The sequence below is a fragment of the Musca autumnalis genome, unplaced genomic scaffold (assembly GCF_047663935.1).
Source record: "Musca autumnalis isolate F117 unplaced genomic scaffold, ASM4766393v1 scaffold_4, whole genome shotgun sequence".
NCBI lineage: Eukaryota > Metazoa > Arthropoda > Insecta > Diptera > Muscidae > Musca > Musca autumnalis.
This window is the reverse complement of record NW_027411977.1, coordinates 26954295-26981956: the sequence shown is the minus strand read 5'-3', so window position 1 is coordinate 26981956 and position 27662 is coordinate 26954295. Positions and strand designations below refer to the sequence as shown.

The window sequence follows — 27662 nt, the reverse complement described above, 5'->3', positions numbered from 1 at the left end:
TTTTTCAACGACTATCAGACCACGTGGATTTTTTAAGAATATTTTTTCAACGACTTTCAGATCATCTTGTGGGTTTTTAAGAATATTTTTCAACGATTATCAGAACACGTGGATTTTTTAAGAATATTTTTTCAACGACTATCAGACTACGGAAATTTTAAACAAATATTTTTTCAACGACTATCAGACCATGTGGGCTTTTTAAGAATATTTTTTCAACGATTATCAGATTACGTGGATTTTTTAAGAATATTTGTTCAACCACTATCAGACCACGAGGATTTTTTAAGAATATTTTTCAACGACTATCAGACCACGTGGATTTTTTAAGAATATTTTTTCAGACCACGTGTATTTTTTAAGAATATTTTTTCAGACCACGTGTATTTTTTAAGAATATTTTTTCAACGACTATCAGACCACGTGGATTTTTTAAGAATAATTTTTCAACGACTAGCAGACCACGGAAATTTTAGAAGAATATTTTTTCAACGGCTGTCAGACCAAGTAGATTTTTAAGAATATTTTTTCAATGACTATCAGACCACGTGGATTTTTTAAGAATATTTTTTCAACGACTATCAAGCCACGTGGATTTCTTAAGAATATTTGTTCAACCACTATCAGACCACTTAGATTTTTTAATAATATTTTTTCAACGACTAATCAGACTACGGAAATTTTAAAAGAATATTTTTTACATGACTATCAGACCACGTGGATTAAAAATATTTTTTCCACTATTATCAGACCACGTGGGTTTTTTAAGAATATTTTTTCAACGAATATTAGACCACGTGGAGTTTTCAAGAATATTTTTTCAACGAATATTAGACCACGCGGATTTTTTAAGAACATTTTTTTCAACGACTATCAGGTCATCTTCTGGGTTTTTTAAGGATATTTTTTTCCACGATTATCAGACCACGTGTATTTTTTTCCACGATTATCAGACCACGTGGGTTTTTTAAGAATATTTTTTCAACGAATATTAGACCACGTGGAGTTTTCAACGAATATTAGACCACGCGGATTTTTTAAGAATATTTTTTCAACGACTATCAGACCACGTGGATTTTTTAAGAATATTTTTTCAACGACTATCAGACCACATGGATTTTTTAAGAATATTTTTACAACGACTATTAGACCACGTGGATTTTTTAAGAATATTTTTCAACGACTATTAGACCACGTGGATTTTTTAAGAAAATTTTTTTTCAACGAATATTAGACCACGTAGATTTTTTTAAGAATATTTTTTCAACGACTATTGGACCACGTGGATTTTTTAAGAATATTTTTTCAACGACTGTTGGACCACGTGGATTTTTTAAGAATATTTTTTCAACGACTATTAGACCACGTGGATATTTTAAGAATATTTTTTCAACGACTATTAGACCACGTGGTTTTTTAAGAATATTTTTTCAACGACTATTAGACCACGTGGATTTTTTAAGAATATTTTTTCAACGACTATTAGACCACGTGGATTTTTTAAGAATATTTTATTTTATTAGACCACGTGGATTTTTTAAGAATATTTTTTCAACGACTATTAGACCACGTGGATTTTTTAAGAATATTTTTTCAACGACTATTAGACCACGTGGATATTTTAAGAATATTTTTTCAACGACTATTAGACCACGTGGATTTTTTAAGAATATTTTTTCAACGACTATTAGACCACGTGGATTTTTTAAGATTATTTTTTCAACGACTATTAGACCACGTGGATTTTTTAAGAATATTTTTTCAACGACTATTGGACCACGTGGATTTTTTAAGAATATTTTTTCAACGACTATTAGACCACGTGGTTTTTTAAGAATATTTTTTTCAACGACTATTAGACCACGTGGATATTTTAAGAATATTTTTTCAACGACTATTAGACCACGTGGATTTTTTTAAGAATATTTTTTCAACGACTATTAGACCACGTGGATTTTTTTAAGAATATTTTTTCAACGACTATTAGACCACGTGGATTTTTTAAGAATATTTTTTCAACGACTATTAGACCACGTGGATATTTTAAGAATATTTTTTCAACGACTATTAGACCTCGTGGTTTTTTAAGAATATTTTTTCAACGACTATTAGACCACGTGGATTTTTTAAGAATATTTTTTCAACGACTATTAGACCACGTGGATTTTTTAAGAATATTTTTTCAACGACTATTAGACCACGTGGATATTTTAAGAATATTTTTTCAACGACTATCAGAACTCGTGGATTTTTGAAGAATATTTTTTCAACGACCACGTGGATTTTTTAAGAATATTTTTTCAACGACTATTAGACCACGTGGATATTTTAAGAATATTTTTTCAACGACTATCAGAACTCGTGGATTTTTGAAGAATATTTTTTCAACGACTATTAGACCACGTGGATTTTTTAAGAATATTTTATTTTATTAGACCACGTGGATTTTTTAAGAATATTTTTTCAACGACTATTAGACCACGTGGATTTTTTAAGATTATTTTTTCAACGACTATTAGACCACGTGGATTTTTTAAGAATATTTTTTCAACGACTATTGGACCACGTGGATTTTTTAAGAATATTTTTTCAACGACTATTAGACCACGTGGTTTTTTAAGAATATTTTTTCAACGACTATTAGACCACGTGGATATTTTAAGAATATTTTTTCAACGACTATTAGACCACGTGGTTTTTTAAGAATATTTTTTCAACGACTATTAGACCACGTGGATTTTTTAAGAATATTTTTTCAACGACTATTAGACCACGTGGATTTTTTAAGAATATTTTATTTTATTAGACCACGTGGATTTTTTAAGAATATTTTTTCAACGACTATTAGACCACGTGGATTTTTTAAGAATATTTTTTCAACGACTATTAGACCACGTGGATATTTTAAGAATATTTTTTCAACGACTATTAGACCACGTGGATTTTTTAAGAATATTTTTTCAACGACTATTAGACCACGTGGATTTTTTAAGATTATTTTTTCAACGACTATTAGACCACGTGGATTTTTTAAGAATATTTTTTCAACGACTATTGGACCACGTGGATTTTTTAAGAATATTTTTTCAACGACTATTAGACCACGTGGTTTTTTAAGAATATTTTTTTCAACGACTATTAGACCACGTGGATATTTTAAGAATATTTTTTCAACGACTATTAGACCACGTGGATTTTTTTAAGAATATTTTTTCAACGACTATTAGACCACGTGGATTTTTTTAAGAATATTTTTTCAACGACTATTAGACCACGTGGATTTTTTAAGAATATTTTTTCAACGACTATTAGACCACGTGGATATTTTAAGAATATTTTTTCAACGACTATTAGACCTCGTGGTTTTTTAAGAATATTTTTTCAACGACTATTAGACCACGTGGATTTTTTAAGAATATTTTTTCAACGACTATTAGACCACGTGGATTTTTTAAGAATATTTTTTCAACGACTATTAGACCACGTGGATATTTTAAGAATATTTTTTCAACGACTATCAGAACTCGTGGATTTTTGAAGAATATTTTTTCAACGACTATTAGACCACGTGGATTTTTTAAGAATATTTTTTCAACGACTATTAGACCACGTGGATATTTTAAGAATATTTTTTCAACGACTATCAGAACTCGTGGATTTTTGAAGAATATTTTTTCAACGACTATTAGACCACGTGGATTTTTTAAGAATATTTTATTTTATTAGACCACGTGGATTTTTTAAGAATATTTTTTCAACGACTATTAGACCACGTGGATTTTTTAAGATTATTTTTTCAACGACTATTAGACCACGTGGATTTTTTAAGAATATTTTTTCAACGACTATTGGACCACGTGGATTTTTTAAGAATATTTTTTCAACGACTATTAGACCACGTGGTTTTTTAAGAATATTTTTTCAACGACTATTAGACCACGTGGATATTTTAAGAATATTTTTTCAACGACTATTAGACCACGTGGATTTTTTTAAGAATATTTTTTCAACGACTATTAGACCACGTGGATTTTTTTAAGAATATTTTTTCAACGACTATTAGACCACGTGGATTTTTTAAGAATATTTTTTCAACGACTATTAGACCACGTGGATATTTTAAGAATATTTTTTCAACGACTATTAGACCACGTGGATTTTTTAAGAATATTTTTTCAACGACTATTAGACCACGTGGATTTTTTTAAGAATATTTTTTCAACGACTATTAGACCACGTGGATTTTTTAAGAATATTTTTTCAACGACTATTAGACCACGTGGATATTTTAAGAATATTTTTTCAACGACTATTAGACCACGTGGATTTTTTAAGAATATTTTTTCAACGACTATTAGACCACGTGGATTTTTTAAGAATATTTTTTCAACGACTATTAGACCACGTGGATATTTTAAGAATATTTTTTCAACGACTATCAGAACTCGTGGATTTTTGAAGAATATTTTTTCAACGACTATTAGACCACGTGGATTTTTTAAGAATATTTTTTCAACGACTATTAGACCACGTGGATTTTTTAAGAATATTTTTTCAACGACTATTAGACCACGTGGATATTTTAAGAATATTTTTTCAACGACTATCAGAACTCGTGGATTTTTGAAGAATATTTTTTCAACGACTATTAGACCACGTGGATTTTTTAAGAATATTTTTTCAACGACTATTAGACCACGTGGATTTTTTAAGAATATTTTTTCAACGACTATTAGACCACGTGGATATTTTAAGAATATTTTTTCAACGACTATTAGACCACGTGGATTTTTTAAGAATATTTTTTCAACGACTATTAGACCACGTGGATTTTTTAAGATTATTTTTTCAACGACTATTAGACCACGTGGATTTTTTAAGAATATTTTTTCAACGACTATTGGACCACGTGGATTTTTTAAGAATATTTTTTCAACGACTATTAGACCACGTGGTTTTTTAAGAATATTTTTTCAACGACTATTAGAACACGTGGATATTTTAAGAATATTTTTTCAACGACTATTAGACCACGTGGATTTTTTTAAGAATATTTTTTCAACGACTATTAGACCACGTGGATTTTTTTAAGAATATTTTTTCAACGACTATTAGACCACGTGGATTTTTTAAGAATATTTTTTCAACGACTATTAGACCACGTGGATATTTTAAGAATATTTTTTCAACGACTATTAGACCACGTGGTTTTTTAAGAATATTTTTTCAACGACTATTAGACCACGTGGATTTTTTAAGAATATTTTTTCAACGACTATTAGACCACGTGGATTTTTTAAGAATATTTTTTCAACGACTATTAGACCACGTGGATATGTTAAGAATATTTTTTCAACGACTATCAGAACTCGTGGATTTTTGAAGAATATTTTTTCAACGACTATCAGAACTCGTGGATTTTTGAAGAATATTTTTTCAACGACTATTAGACCACGTGGATTTTTTAAGAATATTTTTTCAACGACTATTAGACCACGTGGATATTTTAAGAATATTTTTTCAACGACTATCAGAACTCGTGGATTTTTGAAGAATATTTTTTCAACGACTATTAGACCACGTGGATTTTTTAAGAATATTTTTTCAACGACTATTAGACCACGTGGATTTTTTAAGAATATTTTTTCAACGACTATTAGACCACGTGGATATTTTAAGAATATTTTTTCAACGACTATTAGACCACGTGGATTTTTTAAGAATATTTTTTCAACGACTATTAGACCACGTGGATATTTTAAGAATATTTTTTCAACGACTATTAGACCACGTGTATTTTTTAAGAATATTTTTTCAACGACTATTAGACCACGTGGATTTTTTAAGAATATTTTTTCAACGACAATTAGACCACGTGGATATTTTAAGAATATTTTTTCAACGACTATTAGACCACGTGGATTTTTTAAGAATATTTTTTCAACGACTATTAGACCACGTGGATTTTTTAAGATTATTTTTTCAACGACTATTAGACCACGTGGATTTTTTAAGAATATTTTTCAACGACTATTGGACCACGTGGATTTTTTAAGAATATTTTTTCAACGACTATTAGACCACGTGGTTTTTTAAGAATATTTTTTCAACGACTATTAGACCACGTGGATTTTTTTAAGAATATTTTTTCAACGACTATTAGACCACGTGGATTTTTTTAAGAATATTTTTTCAACGACTATTAGACCACGTGGTTTTTTAAGAATATTTTTTCAACGACTATTAGACCACGTGGATTTTTTAAGAATATTTTTTCAACGACTATTAGACCACGTGGATTTTTTAAGAATATTTTTTCAACGACTATTAGACCACGTGGATATTTTAAGAATATTTTTTCAACGACTATCAGAACTCGTGGATTTTTGAAGAATATTTTTTCAACGACTATTAGACCACGTGGATTTTTTAAGAATATTTTTTCAACGACTATTAGACCACTTGGATTTTTTAAGAATATTTTTTCAACGACTATTAGACCACGTGGATATTTTAAGAATATTTTTTCAACGACTATCAGAACTCGTGGATTTTTGAAGAATATTTTTTCAACGACTATCAGACCACGTGGAGTTTTTGCGAATATTTTTTTCAACGACTATTAGACCACGTGGATTTTTTAAGAATATTTTTTCAACGACTATTGGACCACGTGTATTTTTTAAGAATATTTTTTTAACGACTATTGGACCACTTGGATTTTTTAAGAATATTTTTTCAACGACTATTGGACCACGTGGATTTTTTAAGAATATTTTTTCAACGACTATTAGACCACGTGGATATTTTAAGAATATTTTTTCAACGACTATTAGGCCACTTGGATTTTTTAAGAATATTTTTTCAACGACTATTGGACCACGTGGATTTTTTAAGAATATTTTTTCAACGACTATTAGACCACGTGGTTTTTTAAGAATATTTTTTCAACGACTATTAGACCACGTGGATTTTTTAAGAATATTTTTTCAACGACTATTGGACCACGTGGTTTTTTAAGAATATTTTTTCAACGACTATTAGACCACGTGGATTTTTTAAGAATATTTTTTCAACGACTATTAGACCACGTGGATTTTTTAAGAATATTTTTTCAACGACTATTAGACCACGTGGATTTTTTAAGAATATTTTTTCAACGACTATTAGACCACGTGGATATTTTAAGAATATTTTTTCAACGACTATTAGACCACGTGGATATTTTAAGAATATTTTTTCAACGACTATCAGAACTCGTGGATTTTTGAAGAATATTTTTTCAACGACTATTAGACCACGTGGATTTTTTAAGAATATTTTTTCAACGACTATCAGACCACGTGGAGTTTTTGCGAATATTTTTTTTAACGACTATCAGACCACGTGGAGTTTTTGCGAATATTTTTTTCAACGACTATCAAATCACGTGGATTTTTTAAAAATATTTTTCAACACTATCACACCACGTGGATTTTTTAAGAATATTTTTTCAACGACTATCAGACCACGTGGAGTTTTCAAGAATATTTTTTCAACGACTATCAAACCACGTGAATTTTTACGAATATTTTTTCAACGACTATCAGACCACGTGGAGTTTTTAAGAATATTTTTTTCAACGACATCACCCCACGTGGATTTTTAAGAATATTTTTCAACGACTATCAGAACTCGTGGATTTTTTAAGAATATTTTTTCAAAGACTATCAGACCAAGTGGATTTTTTAAGAATATTTTTTCAAAGACTATCAGACCACGTGGACTTTTTAAGAATATTTTTTCAACGACTATCAGACCACGTGGATTTTTTAAGGACATTTTTTCAACGACTATTAGACCGCGTGGGTTTTTTAAGAATATTTTTTTTTAACTATTTTTTCAACGACTATCAGACCATGTGGAGTTTTTAAGAATATTTTGTCATAGTATGGAGGGTATATTAAGTTTGTTTTCGGTTTGTAACGCATTGAAATAATCATTTGCGACCCTATAAAGAACATATATTCGTTGTCAGGATAAAATTCGGAGTCAATTCTGTTGTAATCAGTCTAGCGACCACCCGAGTATCTTTTTGCCATTGGTAGGTAAAGTTCGAAGATATCGGCTCATGTTTTGGTGTAGTTTTTATGTAACGGTACCTCCCGATTTTCGGTATTTTGAGGATTTTAGCTAAAATTTTTAACCAAACTAGCTGCAATTTGACAGTTAAGGTTCTTAGGGGTCACAACACTTCTTCAGCAAAAATTGTCAACATAGGCCCATGTTTAGTTATAGCCTCTGATTTGCGGTTTTTAAGTACATTAAGTATTTCATAAAAGTTTAGAATATATTTTATGGTGCAGGGTATAAAATGCTTTTTTAGTTGTTTGTATTTCGTCGGTTCTTTGTCACATTTTCGGACCGAAATCGGCATACAATAGTTTTAATCGGAATATTGTTTTGGTAGGGACATCCTGGCGGAGGTGCTTAATACTTTCATGAACTAAATGATATAATTATTCCATTTTTTTCTTCAATACAACTCATGGTAGCCGGCCGAACATAAAGCATCTTCTACTCGTTTTATTCTCCATATTCACGATAATGTCCTGAGTATTTCAAAAGACCCGCAATATGATATTTTATATATCATGCAATATAAGGATAATGTTTTTTGTGGGAGAAACTGTAATGCAGTGGTAAGCACGTCCGCTTTGCACTCAGAAGGTCTACCGTCCCTGACCAGAACATCAACATATTCGGAAGTCCACTCAAGGTAATATTGGCTTACATTACACATTTGAAAAACTGCCCTACAAAGTGGTGTCCTAAGTAAAACATGCCGTTCAGACTCTGCGATAAAAGATCGGTCCCATATCATTGAGCCAATATGAATCTCCCTTGTCCCTTTGGTAATATTGTGCGCACATATGTATGTTTGTGTATGTTTTTTGAGTACACCGTGTTAGATCTGTCAGTAAGTGCGGCACTTTTTTATCCACCAGACAAAAAGATCTAAACATTAACATTAGCTGGACATTTTCAAAACTTCTTCTATTCACTGTCTCTGATTTCGATAATTTGTAACATTGGCGCATATTCGATTCGTAACGTTTGAAACAAAATAAACAGATTTGATTTTGAACCAAATACGTGAGTTCAGAGGATAGGTCGAATTGAAACAAACACTGCGTATCAATTACCAATGCTTTATGTTGGCAATGGTCTAATCTGCTAGAAGCATTAACGGTGGTTTATAAAAAGTCAGTGTGTAAGTGATTAGCCATCTAGTTTTCTTGTAACTCTTTCCATCTCCACATGAAGTTGGTAAGTAAAAGAGTTTCTTGTTAAAGTGTTTAAAAATAAAGTGATAATTTTCTTTCTCTTAGATTCTTCTTATTGTTATTGGTATAGCATGGAGCAATGCTGTACCAGCTGGTTATCCAAAAATGAAACCACCGGCAAAGCAATTACCCAAACCTGGTGGAGGTGGCGGTGGTGGTCGTAAACCTCCTCCTTCCACATATTTGCCTCCAGGAGGAGGTGGAGGAGGAGGTAAACCACCTCCTTCCACATATTTACCTCCAGGAGGAGGTGGAGGAGGGGGTGGTGGTGGTAATACTTACTTACCTCCTGCTGGTGGCGGAGGTGGTGGTGCCGGCGGTGGGGGCCCCGGTGGCGGAGGCGGTGGTGGTGCAAGTGGTGGCGGTGGAGGAGGTCCTGTTATACCTATTATCAAGTTTGAATCTCAAGTTAATACCGATGGCTCGTATATGGTGAGTAGTTCTGAGGACGTTTTTGTGTACAAATGATATGTTATACTGGCCGAATGGGAGTTGGCTTCCCAACCATCGAGTTTGCATTGGGTCGACACACAAATTCCGCATTTAAAAGAAGTAACCTCTCTGAACAGTTGCGTTCCAAAAAAGAAGGTTTGGTTCATAATCGGATTTTTCCAACATCCTGCGTGGAGAATTTTAGTCAATCTCTAAGAGCCCTGCAACCAACCGCCATGGTCGACAATCACACTCACACAGTTCCGTGCAAAAAAAGTTTTTTTTTCATAATCAGATTTTTCCAACATCCTGCGTGAAAAATTTTAGGAAATGTGTAAGAGGTCAATCTCTAAGAGTCCTGCAAGATTTCTTTGAAAGAGACGAAAAGGGAGTTGTAAACACAGGTCTTGGAGTCATCGTCGAGGCGACAAACTATACCACCATATTTCTGGTATTCAAGCAACCCTAGTAATACCCTCCAACATAATATGGAGGGTATAATCAACATTGACATTCCGGTTGTAACAAACACATCGAATAACCGTGTAGATATAGCCAAATCCGTCCAAGTCTGTTGAAATCAAGATACAGCTAGCAATATTTAAGATAGAACTTTATAATTTGGTACATAAGTTTTTATGACTCCCAGGATCTATGGTATTGGACAATATCGGTTCATATTTTGATATCGCAACAATAGAACGGTACTTCCCTAATTGCGGTATTTTGAAAGATTTAGTGAAATTTTTTGACCAAAATGGCTGAAATTTGGTATTTGGGTCTACGTTTTGATATAGCCCCCATAGAACGATACCGCCCGATTTTCGGTATTTTGCAGGTGTTAGCCACTTTATGTTTCCGAAATGACAACATTTGTATTTGGTCTTCTTTGTGGGTACGAAACTTTCTCCTAAAAATTTTAAAGTTTTGTTCCATGTGTTGATGTAGCCTTCATAGAACAGTTTTTTTAATGTGAAGCATTGTGGCGTTTTTTTATTGGGATAGCGTTTGCAATTTTGTTTTTTCAAAATAGTCTGGCTTAATCCCATTGTTGTTGTTTTAATATTTTAAAACAACTATTTTATTAGTGGAAAAGATTTGGCATTGCTCGCCAAGGAGTTTTTAATGTTTTACCCACATTATCTTATTAAAGTTATTGAAAATTTGTTTTTGGTCTTATTTGGGGCTACGTTAAAAGTTTTCAGTAAAGATCCATGTGTTGCTGTAGCCCTCATAGAACGGTATCGCCGAATTTTCGGTATTTTGAAGGTATTAGCCACTTTATATTACCGAAATGAAATAAAAATTTGCATTTGGTCTTCTTTGAGGCTACGAAACTTTCCCCCAAAATGTGTCAGTGTAGGTCCTCCTGTTGATGTAACCCCTATAGAAAGGTACATTCCGATTTTTCGGTATTTTGAAGGTTTCAGTCACATTATCTCACAAAAATGACTGAAATTTGGTATTTGGGCTTCTTGGCTTTGGTATTTGGGGCTACAAAACGCTCCCCAAAGAGATTTGTCAGTGCAGGTCCACATGTTGCTATAGTCCCCCATAAAACGGTACTTAAAACTTTACGATATTTGGTGGTTTCAGCTACATTATCTTATCAAAATGGCTGATATTTAGAATTGAGTCTTCAATGGTGGTATAAAACTTTCCACCTGAAATATGTTGGTATAGGTCAACGTCTTCATATAGCCCCCATAGAAAGGTACCTCCCGATTTTCGGTATTTTCAAGGTTTAAGCTTCAATAATCCATCGAAATCGCTGAAATTCGGTACTTAGTCTTCGTTAAGGATATACAATTTTGTACCTGAAATTTGTCGGTATAGGTCAACGTCTTCATATAGGCTCCATAGAACGGTACCTCAGATTTTCGGTATTTTCAAGGTTATAGCCCCAATGTACCACGGAAATTGTTGAAAGTAGAACGGTACTTCCTGATTTTCGCTGGTTTGAACGTTGTTGTCTCAACGTCTAATCCCATCCAAATTTCTGAAATTCGGTATTTGGTCTTCGTTTGGGATATGAAACTTTCCACATGAAATTTGTCGGTATAGGTAAACGACTTCATATAGCCCACATATGACGGTACCTCCCGATTTTCGGTATTTTCAAGGTTATAGACTCAATACAACACCGAAATTGCTGACATTTGGAATTTAGACTTCGTTGGGGTATAAAGCTTTCCACTTTATATTACCGAAATTTATCGGTATAAGTCAACGTCTTCATATAGCCCCCCTACAACGGTACTTTCCATTTCTCGGCATTTTGTGGCCTCAATATCCCCCCGAAATGGCTGAAATTTGGTATTTTGTCTTTGTTGGCGGTATAAAACGTTCCACCAGAAATTTTTCGGTATAGGTCAACGTCTTAATATGGCCCCAATAGAACGGTACCTCCCGCTTTTCGGTATTTTAAATGTTGTGACCTCAATATTCCATCGAAATGGCTGGAATTTGGTATTTACTCTTCGTTGGGGGTATAAAATTTCGAAATTAGTCTTCGTTAAGGGTACTCATTTTTTCGGTATAGGTCAACGTCTTCATATAGGACCATAGAGCGGTACCTCCCGATTTTCGGAATTTTAGACGTTGTTGCATCGACATCACCCCAAAATGGCTGAAATGTGTAATTTAGTTTTCGTTGGGAGTATCTTTTCTTTCTTTCTACCTGAAATTTGTAGGCATAGATCAAAGTCAGCATATAGCCCCCATAAAACGATACCTCCCGATTTCCGATATTTTGAAGGTTATAGTCTCAATATCCCCCGAAATGGCGGACATATTGGTATTTAGTATTTATTGGAGATGTAAAACTTTCCACCTGAAATTTGTCGGTATAGGTCAAAGTCTGCATATAGCCCCCATAGCACTGTACCTTCGAATTCTCGGTATTTTGACGATTTTAGGCTGACACTTCGAATTTAGTCTTTGTTGAGGGTATAAAACTTTCCACTTGAAATTTGTCAGTATAGGTCCACGTCTTCGTGTAGTCTCCATAGAATTTTCCCTCCTGATTTTCGTAGTTATTATTACTTACTTACTTAGCTGGCCCAGTACAGAACATTTGTTCCATAGACCGAACTAAGAAAAGATCTCCAATTCTCTCTGTTTAGTGCTTCGCTTTCTGGAATACCGCGCCTTGTCATTTCTTCATCCACTTGTTTGCGCCATTTATTCTTTGGCCTGCCAATCCTGCGTGCACCGCCAAGTGGCTCGAATTTATACGCCTGTTTAGCGGCTTCATCACCGCTCATTCTTATTATATGGCCTAGCCAACGCAATCGTTGCATCTCCATACGTTTATCTATGCTGATATTGTTGTATAACAGATACAGCTTGTGGTTCCTACGATGTCCATATTCACCGTCAACGTAAATTGGTTAGTAGATCTTTCGAAGAATTTTTCTCTCAAAAACGCCAAGCACTGCCTTATCTGCTTGCGCAAGTACCCAGACTTCGGAACCATACATCAGGACGGGTAGTATGAGTGTTTTGTAAAGCGTTATTTTTATTTGACAAGTAGTGGCTTTGTTTTTGGAGTGCTTACATAAGCCAAAGTAGCATCTGTTGGCCAATACAATTCTTCTTTTTATTTCACAACTGATGTCGTTTGTTGTGTTTACGGCGGAGCCGAGGTATACGAAGTCTTTTACTACCTCAAAATTATTGGAACCAACTTCAACAGTTGGTCCGAGCACAATGGACGCATTGCGCGTCGACTCCATTAACTTGGTCTTCTCGCCGTTTACCGCCAGACCCACAATAGCAGATTCTCCTTCGACCTCCATAAAGGTAGCTGTTACTTCTTTAACTGAATGTCCAGTGATGCCTATATCATCAGCATAAGCAAGTAACATGTGGCTATTGGTGTAGATTTTGCCACTTCTTTTGACGTTTGCCTCTCGTATAACCTTTTAGCAGGATGTTGAAAAGATCACACGAAAGGCTGTCTCCTTGCCTGAAACCTCTTTTAGTACAAAACTCTTCGGAGAGGTTCTTTCCTATTTTAACTCAAGATTTTGTGTCAGTTAGAGTCATTTTACAAAGTCGAATGAGCTTTGCGGGGATACCAGACATGGCTTGGAGTACTTTTGAACGTAGATGGCTGTCGAAGGCTGCTTTATAATCGACAAAAAGGTGGTAGGTGTCGATCTGCATCTCTTGGGTCTTCTCCAGGATTTGCCGCAGGGCAAATATCTAGTCAATGGTGGACTTGCCAGGTCTAAAGCTTCATTGGTATCGTCCAATTATTTAGTTGACCATGGGCTTTAGTCGTTCGCACAATATCCCTGACACTATCTTGTAGGTGATAGGGAGAAGACTTATGCCCCTATAGTTGCAGCATAAAGTCTTATGTTCTTTGCTGTGGACGGGACACAGGATGCTCAGGTTCCAATCGTCGGGTACGCGTTCTTCCTGCCAGATGGAGCTAACAAGCTGATGCATACACCTTATCAGCGTGTCGCCTCCGGTTTTAAACAGCTCGGCTGGTAGGCCATCAGCTCCTGCTGCCTTATTATTCTTCAGCCGGGTTATTGCTGCCTTTACCTCATCTTGGCCGGGTGGTATACATTCAATACCATATTCTGGGATTGGATCTGTGGTATCTTTGTCGACTTCGCTACTATTGGATACCAACAGTTTGGGAAAATGCTCTTTCCATATCCTTAGCACACTATCTGTATCAGTTACCAGATTACCTTGCTGGTCTCTACAGGAGGAGTTGCCTGTACCAAAGCCATCAGTTTGAAGTTTCACTCTTTGGTAAAATTTTCGGACTTCATTCTGTCTCCTGTACATCTCAATTTGTTCACACTCCCGCTTTTCCATCTCTCTCTTTTTCCTGCGGAAAAGACGTTTCTTCTCTCTCCTTTTCTCCCGATACCTCTCTCGTGCGCTACGCGTTGCTACTGATTGTAAAGTAGCCCTATATGCCGCATTTTTCTCTTCGGTAGCAGCACGACACTCCTGGTCATACCATGGATTCCTTTGTGGAGGTCTCCGGTATCCAAGTACTGATTTTGCGGCTGTTTGCATTGATTGGGCAATGTTTTTCCATTGTGCTGATATGTTATCGGGACGAGGAGTGCTTTGATGAAGCTGTTGGGCCAGTTGAATGGAATATGCTGTGGCTATCTGCTGTGATTGCAGCTTACCGATGTTCAACATGCGTGTACCTTTGCTGCAACAAGGTAGTAGTCCGAGTCTATGTTTGCATCTCGGAGCGATCTTACATCCAACACGCTTGATGCATGTTTTCCATCTATCACAACGTGATCAATTTGATTTTTTGTTCTTTGATCTGGCGACAGCCAGGTGCCCTTATGAATATCGAGATGCTTAAATCTGGTACTGCTAACTACCATGTTTCTTGCAGCTGCAAAGTCTATCAGCCTCATACCATTGTCAGATGTTTCACTGTGGAGTCTGAATTTCCTGACTGTTGGGCCAAAGATATTCTCCTTTCCAATTTTGGCATTAAAATCGCCTAGAATAATTTTAATGTCATGGGCAGGGCAACGGTCATATGTTTCTTCTAAGTGCTCGTAAAATATATCTTTGGTCTGTTCGTCCTTGTCTTCAGTGGGAGCATGAGAGCAAATAAAGCTGATGTTGAAGAATTTTGCTTTTAATCCAATTGCAGCAAGTCTTTCATTCACTGGGGTGAAGCTGGAGACCAGATGTTTTAACCTCCGACCAACTACAAATCCACAACCAAACTCATGCTTTACGTCATGGCAGCTATAATACAGTGTGTCCCCTTAAAGGCCAGAACAGAATCAATCGTCGCTTGCTTTGCTTGCTTCCCCAAATGTCAAATTATAAAGGAATGCCAGAGCCTCTTTGCAAATCCGCCTGCGTTCTCCTTTAGGAGGCTCTGGCATTCCTTTATAATTTGACATTTGGGAATCAAGCGAAGATTGATTCTGGCCTTTAGGTGTTGTTGTGACGCCTTTCCAGTTCCATCGTATTTCCTGTATTGCAGTAATGTCGGCCTTGTACTTTTCAAGTACATCTGCCAATGTGTAAACTGCACCTTCTCTATAAAGAGTGCGAACATTCCAGGTGCAGATTCGCAGATCATGGTCCTTAAAACTTTTGCGGGGTTCGTCTACTTTAGAGGGGTTTGGTTTTCTTTTCTTTCGTTTTTTCATAGTAGGCTGTTTTTATACCCTCCACCATAGGATGGGGGTATATTAAGTTTGTCACTACGTTTGTAACTACTCGAAATAATCATTGTAGACCCCACGAACTATATATATTCTTGATCAGCGTGCAATCCTACATCGACTTTTGGTATTGAAAGCGGGCTATGTAGGTCCACGCTTTCGTATAGTCCCCATACAAAATGACGCGTGACGCGTCGTCGTTTTAAGGAATGTTTAAGATATTTGTCCCATTTTACCATCGAATTGGTTGTAACTTTGTATTTTGTGTCTCCAGAGGCCAAAAAACATTCCTACCAAAGTTGGTTTATGTAGGTCCACGTTTTGGTATAGCCCCCATATAACGCCCCATATAAAGTACGCGTCATTTTAATATATTTTGAATGTATTAGTGCCATTTGACAACAGAATCGGTTGCAACTTTGTATTTTGTGTTTCCAGAGGCTAAGAAACATTTCTACCATAAAATGTTTATATAGGTCCACGTTTTGATATAGCCCTCATAGGACGATATCTCCCGATTTTCGGTATTTTGAAGGTTTTGGTCTCATTATCACACCGAGATGGCTGAAATTTGGTATTTAGTCTTCTTTGGGGGTATAAAACTTTGCCCCAGAAATTTGTAGGTATAGGTCCGTGGGTTGTTGTTGCAACATTAATCCACCGAAATGGCTGAAATTTGTGGTGGAGGGTATAAAATGTTCGGCCCGACCGAACTTAACGCTTTTCCCACTTGTTTTTTTCTAAGGAAGGGTTACTAACCCAAGTTTTTAACGTTCTTATGGGTGAACGCGCGGCACATGTTAGCTCACTACCTTTAACGGGTGTTAAAAACAGTTCCCCAGGTGACACCACGGGGAGGTCAGTGTCCACTTGAGATGAAAGAGGGACCAAGATAAATCCTGGGCTTTGCCATGTTAAAGCCGGTCAGGACCGTTCCTTGGTATCGTCCATACCCTACGTCACCCAGTTATTATTAGTAGTTTTTATTATTCAATACAGTGGTAGTGGAGGGTATAAAACGTTTGACCTGGCCGTACTTAATCCCGTTCTTACTTGTTCCATTTTACTTCAATACAAACGTGGCAGTAGCTATAAAAAGTTAGGCCCGGTTGAACTTAACGCCGTTCATACTTGTTGGTATATCGAACTCTAAGGGTCCAGAAGACTTTGTTCCTCATTTTAGCTTAATTGTTGGTTAGCTTATTTTCCAACCTTATTTTCAATGTTTCAGGATTTAATACATTCTGATACCATCATCGAATGGTTCAATATTTATTGTTTTTTGTTTCTTTTTATTTTCCAGTACGAATATGAAACCGGCAACGGCATTAATGTTGATGAAATGGGTTATTTAAAAAATGCCGGAGACAGTGATAATGAAGCTCAAGTGGCTGAGGGTTCCTTTTCTTTTACAAGCCCTGAAGGTGATTCATATGTTGTAACCTATATTGCCGATGAAAATGGTTTCCAGCCTCAAGGTGATCATTTGCCAACACCACCACCAATACCACCAGAGATTCAGGAAGCTTTGGATAAAATTGCAGCCGGTGGTGGACATCCGGATGATGGCAGTGGTGGAGGAGGTGGCAATGGAGGAGGTGGTAATGGTGGTTATGTTTATTAGAAAAAAAACTGTCAAAAATGTGATTTGATGCTGTGACTCAGGAGGCTTCTAAGAATGCGATTATGAATTTGTCTCTCTCTTCTTTTATATATTCTAAAAATATTATATTTCTATTATAAATACATTATATAATAAAACAAAAATTTGTACAGAAACACATGAATTAAACATTTTTTATTATCGCAACGCAATTGCTAATTGTCAGTGGCTAATTTATTTAATTCAACGACGCATTTTGAAATCTATTGGGTTTTTATATATGTCTACATACATACGTCCACATGTATTTCATTTTAAAATATACCCGGTTTTTAAGAACCAATTAAAAAAAAACAACTCTGTAATAAGTGTTCCACTTTTAATAGAAGTATTTAAATCAATGAATTCTTCTTCTAGTATTCCACTTAAAACTTCAATTACTTCTTTTCATCATTAATCAAACTCTTAAGACTTAACGATGTTCAAATACCCGTACATAAAATATACATAAGTTGACGTGCTTGCCATAATCTTTGTGTGACGTTATAATCTGAGTCACGCAATCATATATCTCTAAGTTTGTATTTCATAACTTTTTTGTACTACAGGCATTGGGCCTTAAGCATTGTATTGCCCCCCTTAAGCTAATAAACAGCTAAGCAGCTTCATTGATGATTTCTGCATACCCTACACAAGTAAACGGGATTTCATACATTTCCTGAGTGTTTCAGCTATGTAAAACTTCTCTACAAGTTGTGTTTTACTATATTCGACATGTCGCACAGTGATTCAAAATCGTTTTTTCCTGCTCAAATTCTGTAACTTTTTAACGGATTTAGATATTTTATTTATTCGTTGTTCGACATCTAAAAAATTTTTAGTAAAAATGCTATCAAAATAGGACTAGCGGATCCTGTGGAATTTATAGTGAATGTCAAACTTTTGAATTTTTTAATTTTGCATTATAATGTATGTTTTTATACCCTCAGCATTTATGCTAACGAGGGTATGTACACTTTCATACGGGCAAAATGTGCCCCATCGAAATAATTGTTTTAGACCCCAAGTATGTTTGGACGAAATGTGTTTCAGACAATTTGGAGTCGATTTAGCAATGTCCGTCCGTCTGTCTGTTTGTCTGTCTGGTTGGAGCGCACGATAACCGGATTCGGTTCAAATTTTGGCTTTCGTAATATTTTACCCAAACTTAGTTTAAGTTCGAAGATGGGCTATATGGGTCCACTCCTTCTGGTACCTCCCCCACAAAAGTTCGAAAATGTTCGGAAAATTTGTGCGCACGATAACTCTTGAAGGGAGTAGCCGATTTGGTCCATACTTTGCCCATCGTGAAATGTGTACCAGACATAGTTCAATATGGTCCACTCCTGCGGGTACCTCCCACACAAATTTTCGGAAATGTTCAGTTTAGGGCCATCTCTCGAATCACATTGATTTTTGTTTTAGCAACTTGTATTCACTGCCCTCCATACGACAAGTCCACATTTCCTGAGAAAATAGCCTGAAATTAGCAAATAAACCCCTATGACACTGTGTGTGGTGGTTGGAGCGTAAGATAACTCTCGAACGGATCTGCCGATTCTGTCCAAAATTTTGCCTTAGTAATATTTTGTCCAAACATAGTTTAAGTTTGAAGATAAGCCATATCGGTCAACTCCTTCAGGTACCTCCCCCACAAAAGTTCAAAAATATTTGGAAAAATTGTTCGTACTGTAACTCTTGAAGGGAGTGGCCGAATTGGTCTTTACACATATAATATATCAAGCAGATATAGATCAGGTTTAAATATGGACTAGATTTGTCCACTCCATCCGGTACCTCCCACACAAAATTTCGGATAAGTTTACTTTAAGACCTGATATTGAATCACTTTGATTTTTGTTAAAGCAACTTGCATTCGCTGTCTCAATTACGATGGTAAAAGTTTTTTTGAGAGACAAGTCCATACTTCCATAACATAACAGGATAGTTGTTGTTGTTGTAACAGTGTTTTTGTTATGTTTATTTGTTCGTTCCTCTGTTCAATCTGGCTCTGGGTCTATCTCCAGTTCCAGAAAAGTGGCTGCTTCGATGGGATGTAGCCACAGATCCACTGGAGTTAGATGGGTAGGTTTGGCGGGGCAGTTAAAAAGGAGCATGGATATCCTTCCTGATCTCCCTGAATGGGCCGGGCCGGGCCTACCCACAAGATGGTGATTGGGAAGGCTCACACGATAACATCCAAGCAGGTACTGCAACGAAAGCATCTTATTGTGTTGCTTTACAGGAAGAATAGTTGACTTCATGTATTGACTGTCAAAATCCCAAAATTTGCTTGTGTGACTTAGACGTCCCGACTACTGCAAAAACAGTTGTAAAATTATGAATGAAAATCATCGATTTCTTTTTGTTTTCCATTCACATAATTTTTTTTTTGTTCTTGTTCTTTTGTTTACAGCACATTTCAATTATTAGGTCTGTACGATAACCCAAAAGTTTGTACAAATTTGCACAAACATTTACAAAATGCTGTTCGATAACAAACTTGTAAAGTAAAAGAGCGAATTTGGAGAAAATAGTGAGAGAAATTTGGAGAGCTTTGGAGAGTTTTGTTTACAAGTTTTTGCAAGGAACATTTTTCATATAAGAACTTGCAAGTTTGATCGGCTGATTTAAATTCGAATGTTTTATGGCCGACTTCTTGGCAAAAACATAAACAAACGTTTGGTTATTAAAATAAATAGAAATACAAAATGGAAAAATTATTAAATAAATTATGGAAAACGATAATGTAAATAAAATAACTTATTTTGTAGTTTGTGGTGACTACTTTTTTATTTTATTATTTATTTATTTAATCTTTTCCGCCAACTTCTTATTCAAATCAACTGACTTCATGCAAGTTTTTGTAAATTGCTGTTCGATAACAATCTGCAAATTTTTAGCTTCGAGAGAGTAAAATTGGTGGAGAGACGTTGCTGAGAATTTGCTGAGTCCTTGCAAGTACTTTTCACTTGCGAAGTTATCGTACAGACCTATTATCTCACTTATTTTTTACAAAAATTTCAAAAATTTGTTAACCCGACTATCTGTGAAAAAATGATGGACAGTTGTATGTTTTAGTAAATCAGAGTTGTATTTGAAGACAAACTGTCTGGTGTAAACGCCTAGTAAAGCTAAATTGATAACATCCAAAGCAACTGTGAAAATTACTTTCAGAACGACCATAAGTTTAACCCTTTGTGGCCCGATGTTGGCTGTGAACAATTTTGCATGTTTGTGTATGTGTATTTCTTACACCGTTTGAAATATTTATATATTTGAGATATTTATATTTATATATACTATAATTTGGATATGAAATATAAAATTTACAGTTCCAATCAGAAGTTATAATTTTTATACCCTCAGCATTTATGTTAACTAAAATAATGGTTTTCGACCCCAAGTATTTTTGGACGAATCAGTTTCAGGCAATCTGGAGTTGATTTAACCATGTCCGTCTGTCTGGCTGGCTGGAGCGCACGATAACTCTCGAACGGATGAACCGATTCGGTCCAAAGTTTGGTTTTCGTAATATTTTGTCAAAACATAGTTTAAGTTCGCAGATGGGTTGTATCGGTCAACTTCTTCCGTTACCTCCCCCACAAAGTTCGAAAATGTTCGGAAAATTTGTGCACACGATAACTCCTGAAGGAAGCAACCGATTTGGTGCATACTTTGCACATCGTGAAATTTCTACCAGTCTTAGATGGGGTTCCATATGGACTCAATCGGTCCACTCCTTCGGGTATCTCCCACACAAAATTTCGGAAAAGTTATATTTAGGACCTGTTCACGAATCGCCTTGATTTTTGTTGTAGCAAGTTGTATTCACTGCCCCCCATATAACGGTATAAGTTTCATCAAGGGCAAGTCCATACTTCTTGAAAAAAAAATAGCCTGAAAGTTACAAAAAAGCCCTATGACATCGTGTGTAGTGGTTGGGGCGCAAGATAACTCTCGAACGGATCTGCCAATTTGGTAAACAATTTTGTCTTCGTAACATTTTGTGCAAACTAAGTTTAAGTTCGAAGATAAACCATATTGGTCCACTCCTTCAGGTACCTCCCCCACAAAAGTTCAAAAATGTTCGGAAAAATAGTGCGCACGATAACTCTTGATGAGAGTGACCGATTTGGTCCATACTTTACACATCCTAAAATATCTACCAGATATAGATCAGGTTCGAATATGGACTATCTTTGTCCACTCCTTCGGGTACCTCATACACAAAATTTTGGATACATTCACTTTAAGACCTGTTCTCAAATCACTTTGATTTTTGTTGAAGCAACTTGCATTTGCTGCAGTAAAAGGTTTTTCAGGGGCAACTCCATACTTCTTGAGAAAACAGTCCGAAAGTTGTAAAAAACCCCTATGGCACCATATGGCTGGGGGGCTCGAACCGAATACTGCGTTCGTCCACACTTTGGATATTGTAATATTTTTTAGATGAAATTCGAAGGTGATGCTTATAGGTTCCCTCCCCCACAAAAGCGATTTTTCATAGACGTAACAACCGATTTGGTCCAAAATTTGGATCTCTAAATATTGTCGGAACTTAGTTTATGTTCACATTTGGGACATATCTGTCCAATCGTTGTGGTGCCACCCACACAAATGTTCAACATATTTGTGTGGTTCGAGGATCCTTTGGACATTTTTACCGAAGGTTTTCCTAGTGGCCCTGTTTACAGCGATATTATGTTATTCGTAGGCTCGATAAAAAAGCCCTATGGGAGTATACCAAATCATGGACCAATTCTCACAATTTTCGCGGGAAGGTTGAGTTTGCAATAAGAATTTCTGGTACCGGATTACAGCAAATTCGATGGAAAAATGTATTAGTAACAGTAAAATACTTCAATTCAGGAAGATTCGTTACATGGAAACCACGCGAAAACTTGGACCTAGGACTACAATATTTTTGTTACAGTGTTTTTAGACCTCTGTGGCATGGGGCCACATAAGTAATATGCTGTTTATATTAGACCTTTTTTGGGGTTAACCTTCATTATCATGATTTCTTTGACGTATATGTAATGGAATTGACATTTAAAATCCAGTGGCTTTGTTACTCCGGTTATATATAAAAGTACTATACCCAGAAAAATTTTATGGAAGTGGTTCCATGAGATGCCATGATTTCACTTGATCTTTTGCATTGGTTAAAATGAAGTCGTGAAAGATCCGATCTTTTCATCAGCATTTGAACCCATTCGAAGGAAGTCATGAAAGATCCGATCTTTTCATCAGCATTTGAACCAATTCAAAGGAAGTCGTGATAGATCCGATCTTTTCCTTAGCATTTGAACCCATTCCATCGATCCAATAGAGATGAATTTTGTGTTTTTATTTTTACACATGTATGTACATATTCTTTAAGTATCTAAATATGTACTTTAAAGCAATGTAAGATTTATTATGCTAGGAAGTCCCAATCATTGAGCTAAAAGTAGAGTCGGACTGCACTCTTTGGTATTAATCGTGTTCCTTTACGTGCCTGAGGTTACCAGTTACCCGCAAAGTGTTTCCTTACTTTTAAAAGCATACAATTTATATGAGAGCAGTTCACCACTTTCACCATTTTTGCAACAATTGCCATTTTTATACCCTCAGCCTTTAGGCTAAAGAGGGTATTTACACTTTGATACGACCAAAAATGTGCCTCATAGAAATAATGGTTTTAGACCCCAAGTATGTTTGTACGATATCCGTTTCAGACAATTTTGAGTAGATCTAGCAATGTCCGTCCGTCTGTCTGTCTGTCTGTCGGTCTGTCTGGCTGGCTGGTGCGCACGATAACTCTCGAACGGATCAATCGATTCGGTTCAAATTTTGGGTATCGAAATATTTTGTCCAGATTCGATTTAAGTTCGAAGATGGGCCATATAGGTCCACTCCTTTAGGTACCTCCCCCACAAATGTTCAAAAATTGTCGCAAAACTTGTGCGCACGATAACTCTTGTAGGGAATAACCGATTTGGTCCATACTTTGCACATCGTGTAATTTCTACCAAACTTAGATGTGGTTCCAATATGGACTCAATCGGTCCACTCCTTCGGGTACCTCCCACACAAAATTTCGGAAAAGTTCAGTTTAGGATCAGGCCTCGAATCGCTTTGATTTTTGTTTACGCAAGTTGTATTCGCTGTCATCTATATGACGCTGTAAGTTTCATTAGGGGCAAGTCCATACTTCCTGAGAAAATAGCCTGAAAGTTACAAAAAACCCTCTGACACCGTGTGTAATGGTTGGAGCGCAATATAACTCTCGAACGGATCTGCCGATTCGGTCCAAAATTTGGCTTTCGTAATATTTTGTCCAAACATAGTTCAAGTTCAAAGATGGATTATATCGGTCCACTCCTTCCGATACTTCCCCCACAAAAGTTCGAAAATGTTCGGAAAATTTGTACGTACGATAACTCTTGAAGGAAGTAACCGATTTGGTCCATACTTTGCACATTATGAAATTTCTACCAGACTTAGATGAGGTTCCAATATAGACTCAATCGGTAAACTCCTTCGAGTACCTCCCACACAAAATTTCGGAAAAGTTAAGTTTAGGACCTGCTCTCGAATCGCCTTGGTTTTTGTTGTAACATCTTGTATTCACTGTCCCCTATACGAAGGTACAAGTTTCCTCAGGGGCAAGTCCATACTTCCTGAAAAAATTGCCTGAAAGTTGAAAAACAAACCATAAGCCATATCTGTCCACTCCTTCAGGTACCTACCCCACAAAAGTTCAAAAATGTTCGGAAAAATTGGACCACGATAACTCTTGATGGGAGTGACCGATTTGGTCCATACTTTACACATTCTCATAATATCTACCAGATATAGATCATTTTCGAATATGGACTATATTTGTTCACTCCATCCCGTACTTCCCACACAAAATTTTGGATAAGTTCACTTTAAGACCTGCTATTGAATCACTTTGATTTTTGTTGAAGCAACTTACATTCGCTGCCTCAATTATGATGGTAAAAGTTGTTTCAGGGGCAAGTCCATACTTTTTGAGAAAACAGCCCGAATGGTGTAAAAACCCCCTATGGCACCCCCATGGTCTATGTCGGTCCATTCCTTTAAGTACCTCTTCCGTACATTTTTTGAACTTTAATCCTAATCAACATTTTTGTCGGTTCATACGACCACAATTTTGAAACCCCCTAAATACATACGTTTTTTGTGAAAAAAAGTGTTTCAATTTTATCAGGCTGAGGGTATATCTCTGTCGGCAAAGCCGACTGATACTTTTTTACTTGTTAAAAGTAAAGGAACATACCAATTATAAAAGTTTCCTTGCCTGCTCTAGAGAACCCTGCTCAACAAGTCGATTTGTAGATCCCTAGAAAACAACAAAAATTTCCAAAACCTTGTAAAATAAAATTCACGAAATAGTAATCTGCAGTTGGAGTTAATGTCGAAATCTGCACTGATGGAAGTAAAATCCTTTTGTAAGATGAATCAAAACCTGTTGCGGAGGAAGTAAACTCTGTTGCGTGCAGCGGCGGTGTTTAGACTGCAATAGCTTGGACGGCCGGAAGTCATGTTTCTCACTTAAATTTACAACCTGTCGCTTGCCAAACACATCGTTCCCGAAGTCTGGAAAATAGGCCATCTACTGAAGCCCGAAAAGGATGCCAGCAAAGGTGAATCTTACAAACCGATTTCGCTTTTGTCGCCCGTAGCAAGGACCCTTGTGGCTATAGTTCTTCCAGCATCAGAAATAACTTTCCAGTTGCCGATCAATAGCATAGGATCCGCAAGCAACACGACAACTGCGCTGAAGGCCATCTCCATATTAGCAGAGGACTCACTCAGAGCAAGCCGTGCTCATAATCTAGAAAGAGAAGTCTAACGTCACAAGAGAGAACCTCTAGATCAACAAGCCTTTCAGCCAGGTTTAAGTAGCATTCACACGAATGTCGCAGATGCAGTAAACAGTTATCGTGTAAATGCGGTCCTTGGAGAACATCCACCATCTATCGCAGTTGAGAAGCGCCAGCTGTCAGGACAAACCAGAGTAGTTTTGGGTCAATACGCTCGGGATGGTCCAGACGTCAAAATTCCTATAGGGCAAGTACTGATGGCACCGCATACAGCACAGGCCCCCACGATACACTGCTCCTTTTCAATTGCCCTAACAATCCGGTTAAGAATGTTAAGTTTGCAGCTTTGTAGTTACAAACCATATAAATAGCGAAATAGCCACATTCTTACGACTGATAGACCCAGAGTCATATTAAACAGAAAAATGAGAATACATACATATTAACTGCAATTATAGATGTAAACTTTATGATGATAAATAAATTATAGTTATTTCATTAATTCCTTTGAATTAATAAAATAAAAAAAATGAAAATCATTTTTCAATACAGCATTTTCCATTACATGCCAAAGGGTTGGTGAAAATGACATGCCAAAGATTAGTGAAAATGCTATTCTTGGGAATTGGTTAAGATGGCATGCCAAAGGATTGGTATAGATGCCATGCCAAAGAATTGTTGAAGATGCCATTCCATCATGTTAGTAAAGATGACATGCTTAGGATCTGAAAATGAATTGCATCTTTTGGGGGTCACGCTCTTGTAAAAAGAATGAGTGAAGATGCTGAAAAAATGACATTCCATTTCACTTGCACCCATTCTTGAATAGCATCTTTGGCATCGAACATTTTGCTGGGATAAGTATGTACATTCTGCAGGAATTGAGGGACAAACACTGTGAAAGGAGAATTTTTATGATTAAGTAATTTGCTGTTAACTAAGTAATTTGCAAAATATTACTGACTTATCATAAGTGGCGGCTTGAAAAAGTGCGGTGTAGGGCGTTTCATATTCTCAACAAAAATTCCAATATTTTTTTCTAGCCGTTTTGCATCACTTACAAATAAAAAACAACAATGTGAAACTAAACCTCAGAATTATTTCAAAAGAAGAACAACAGCTTCCACCACCGAATAAACAAATAAATTAAGAAGTTTTGAAATGATAATCAGCAGCAAACTCATCATCATCATTAGCCAATAATAAGACAATCATCGTTATAAATATTATTGGCTAGGCCAGTATCAAATTCTTGATGCTAAAATCAGTTGTTTTTTGCACACGCTACAGAACAGAAGAGTAGAATATTATCGCTGGAGAAAACACAGAATTTTATCAAACAAATGAAATCTTTAACAGTAAGTTGGCGGCTGAGGCTATTTGGATAGACAAGTTTTCTTGGAGATTAATAAGAACTAAAAATAAATTTCTAAATATTGAAAATTAAAAACAAAAATAATAATTCCAGTTAACATTTATTGTGGTGACCTTGGCCATCATATACAGCCTGCTGCAGGTTTCCAATGCTGCTGTGACCACTAATGGAAATGGAGAAAGTCAATTTCATTTTGGGTAAAAAAGAATTTCCAAAAATAATTAGAAATATTTGAATTTTATTTTTTTTTTTCAGTTTCAAAACTAAAAACGGTTATCAACGCGTAGAGGACATCAAATTCAATAAAACCTCAAATGCCGTGAACGATGGCCAGAAAGACAGCACAACTGAGGATCCGGTAGAAATTCGTGGTGGTTATAGTTATATTTCAGCCGATGGTTATGAATATACCGTTAAATACAAGGCTAACAAGAATGGCTTCCAACCCTATGTAACTGCCCACAAAATAAAGGAGACGCCTTAGAATTTCATATCAAGGTTTACTGTGTTGAAATTAATTTATTATTGTTTGTCTGTGTGAGTGTTTGTATAGTGCAATTATTAAATTAATTAAATAATATTAATAACAATAATGTGATAATCATAATAAACTGGAATGAAGTGAAGCCAAATAATGATCATATAATAGAGACCTTTTAAAATTGAGAACAAGTCGACGGTTAGCGGGATTTTCCAATTAAATAACAGTTATACTTTCATGTTTTTATGCCGGCTTTCAAGTTTTTATAAACATCGAAAGAAATGTTATGGTGGATCACGTCATATTTTTGTGATTGTTTAGAAATGAAATGAAATATGATATTTATTGTTCGCTCAAGTGCTGCGACGGATTTAATGTTAAAGGTT

General features: G+C 35.8%; 2 protein-coding genes across 3 annotated transcripts in view; both read left to right on the top strand.

The window, feature by feature from the left end:
* Positions 1–27286, top strand: part of Cpr65Ay (Cuticular protein 65Ay) — a 111654-nt gene extending 84368 nt beyond the window's left edge. The window contains exons 1-3 of one of the 2 annotated variants that reach the window (XM_073985502.1): positions 26697–26778; positions 26889–26992; positions 27051–27286. In XM_073985502.1, the coding sequence (XP_073841603.1) occupies positions 26764–26778; positions 26889–26992; positions 27051–27279 (348 nt within the window). In that variant the 5' untranslated portion in view covers positions 26697–26763 and the 3' untranslated portion in view covers positions 27280–27286. Of the gene's footprint in view, positions 1–26696; positions 26779–26888; positions 26993–27050 lie in introns of those variants that run through there. The other variant, XM_073985504.1, reaches the window with a different exon arrangement.
* Positions 9301–17564, top strand: Cpr65Az (Cuticular protein 65Az). The gene is made up of 3 exons (XM_073981821.1): positions 9301–9309; positions 9372–9758; positions 17244–17564. Exons 1-3 carry the CDS (start codon positions 9301–9303, stop codon positions 17562–17564), a joined length of 717 nt encoding a protein of 238 aa, XP_073837922.1.
* Positions 27287–27662: the final 376 nt, after the last annotated feature.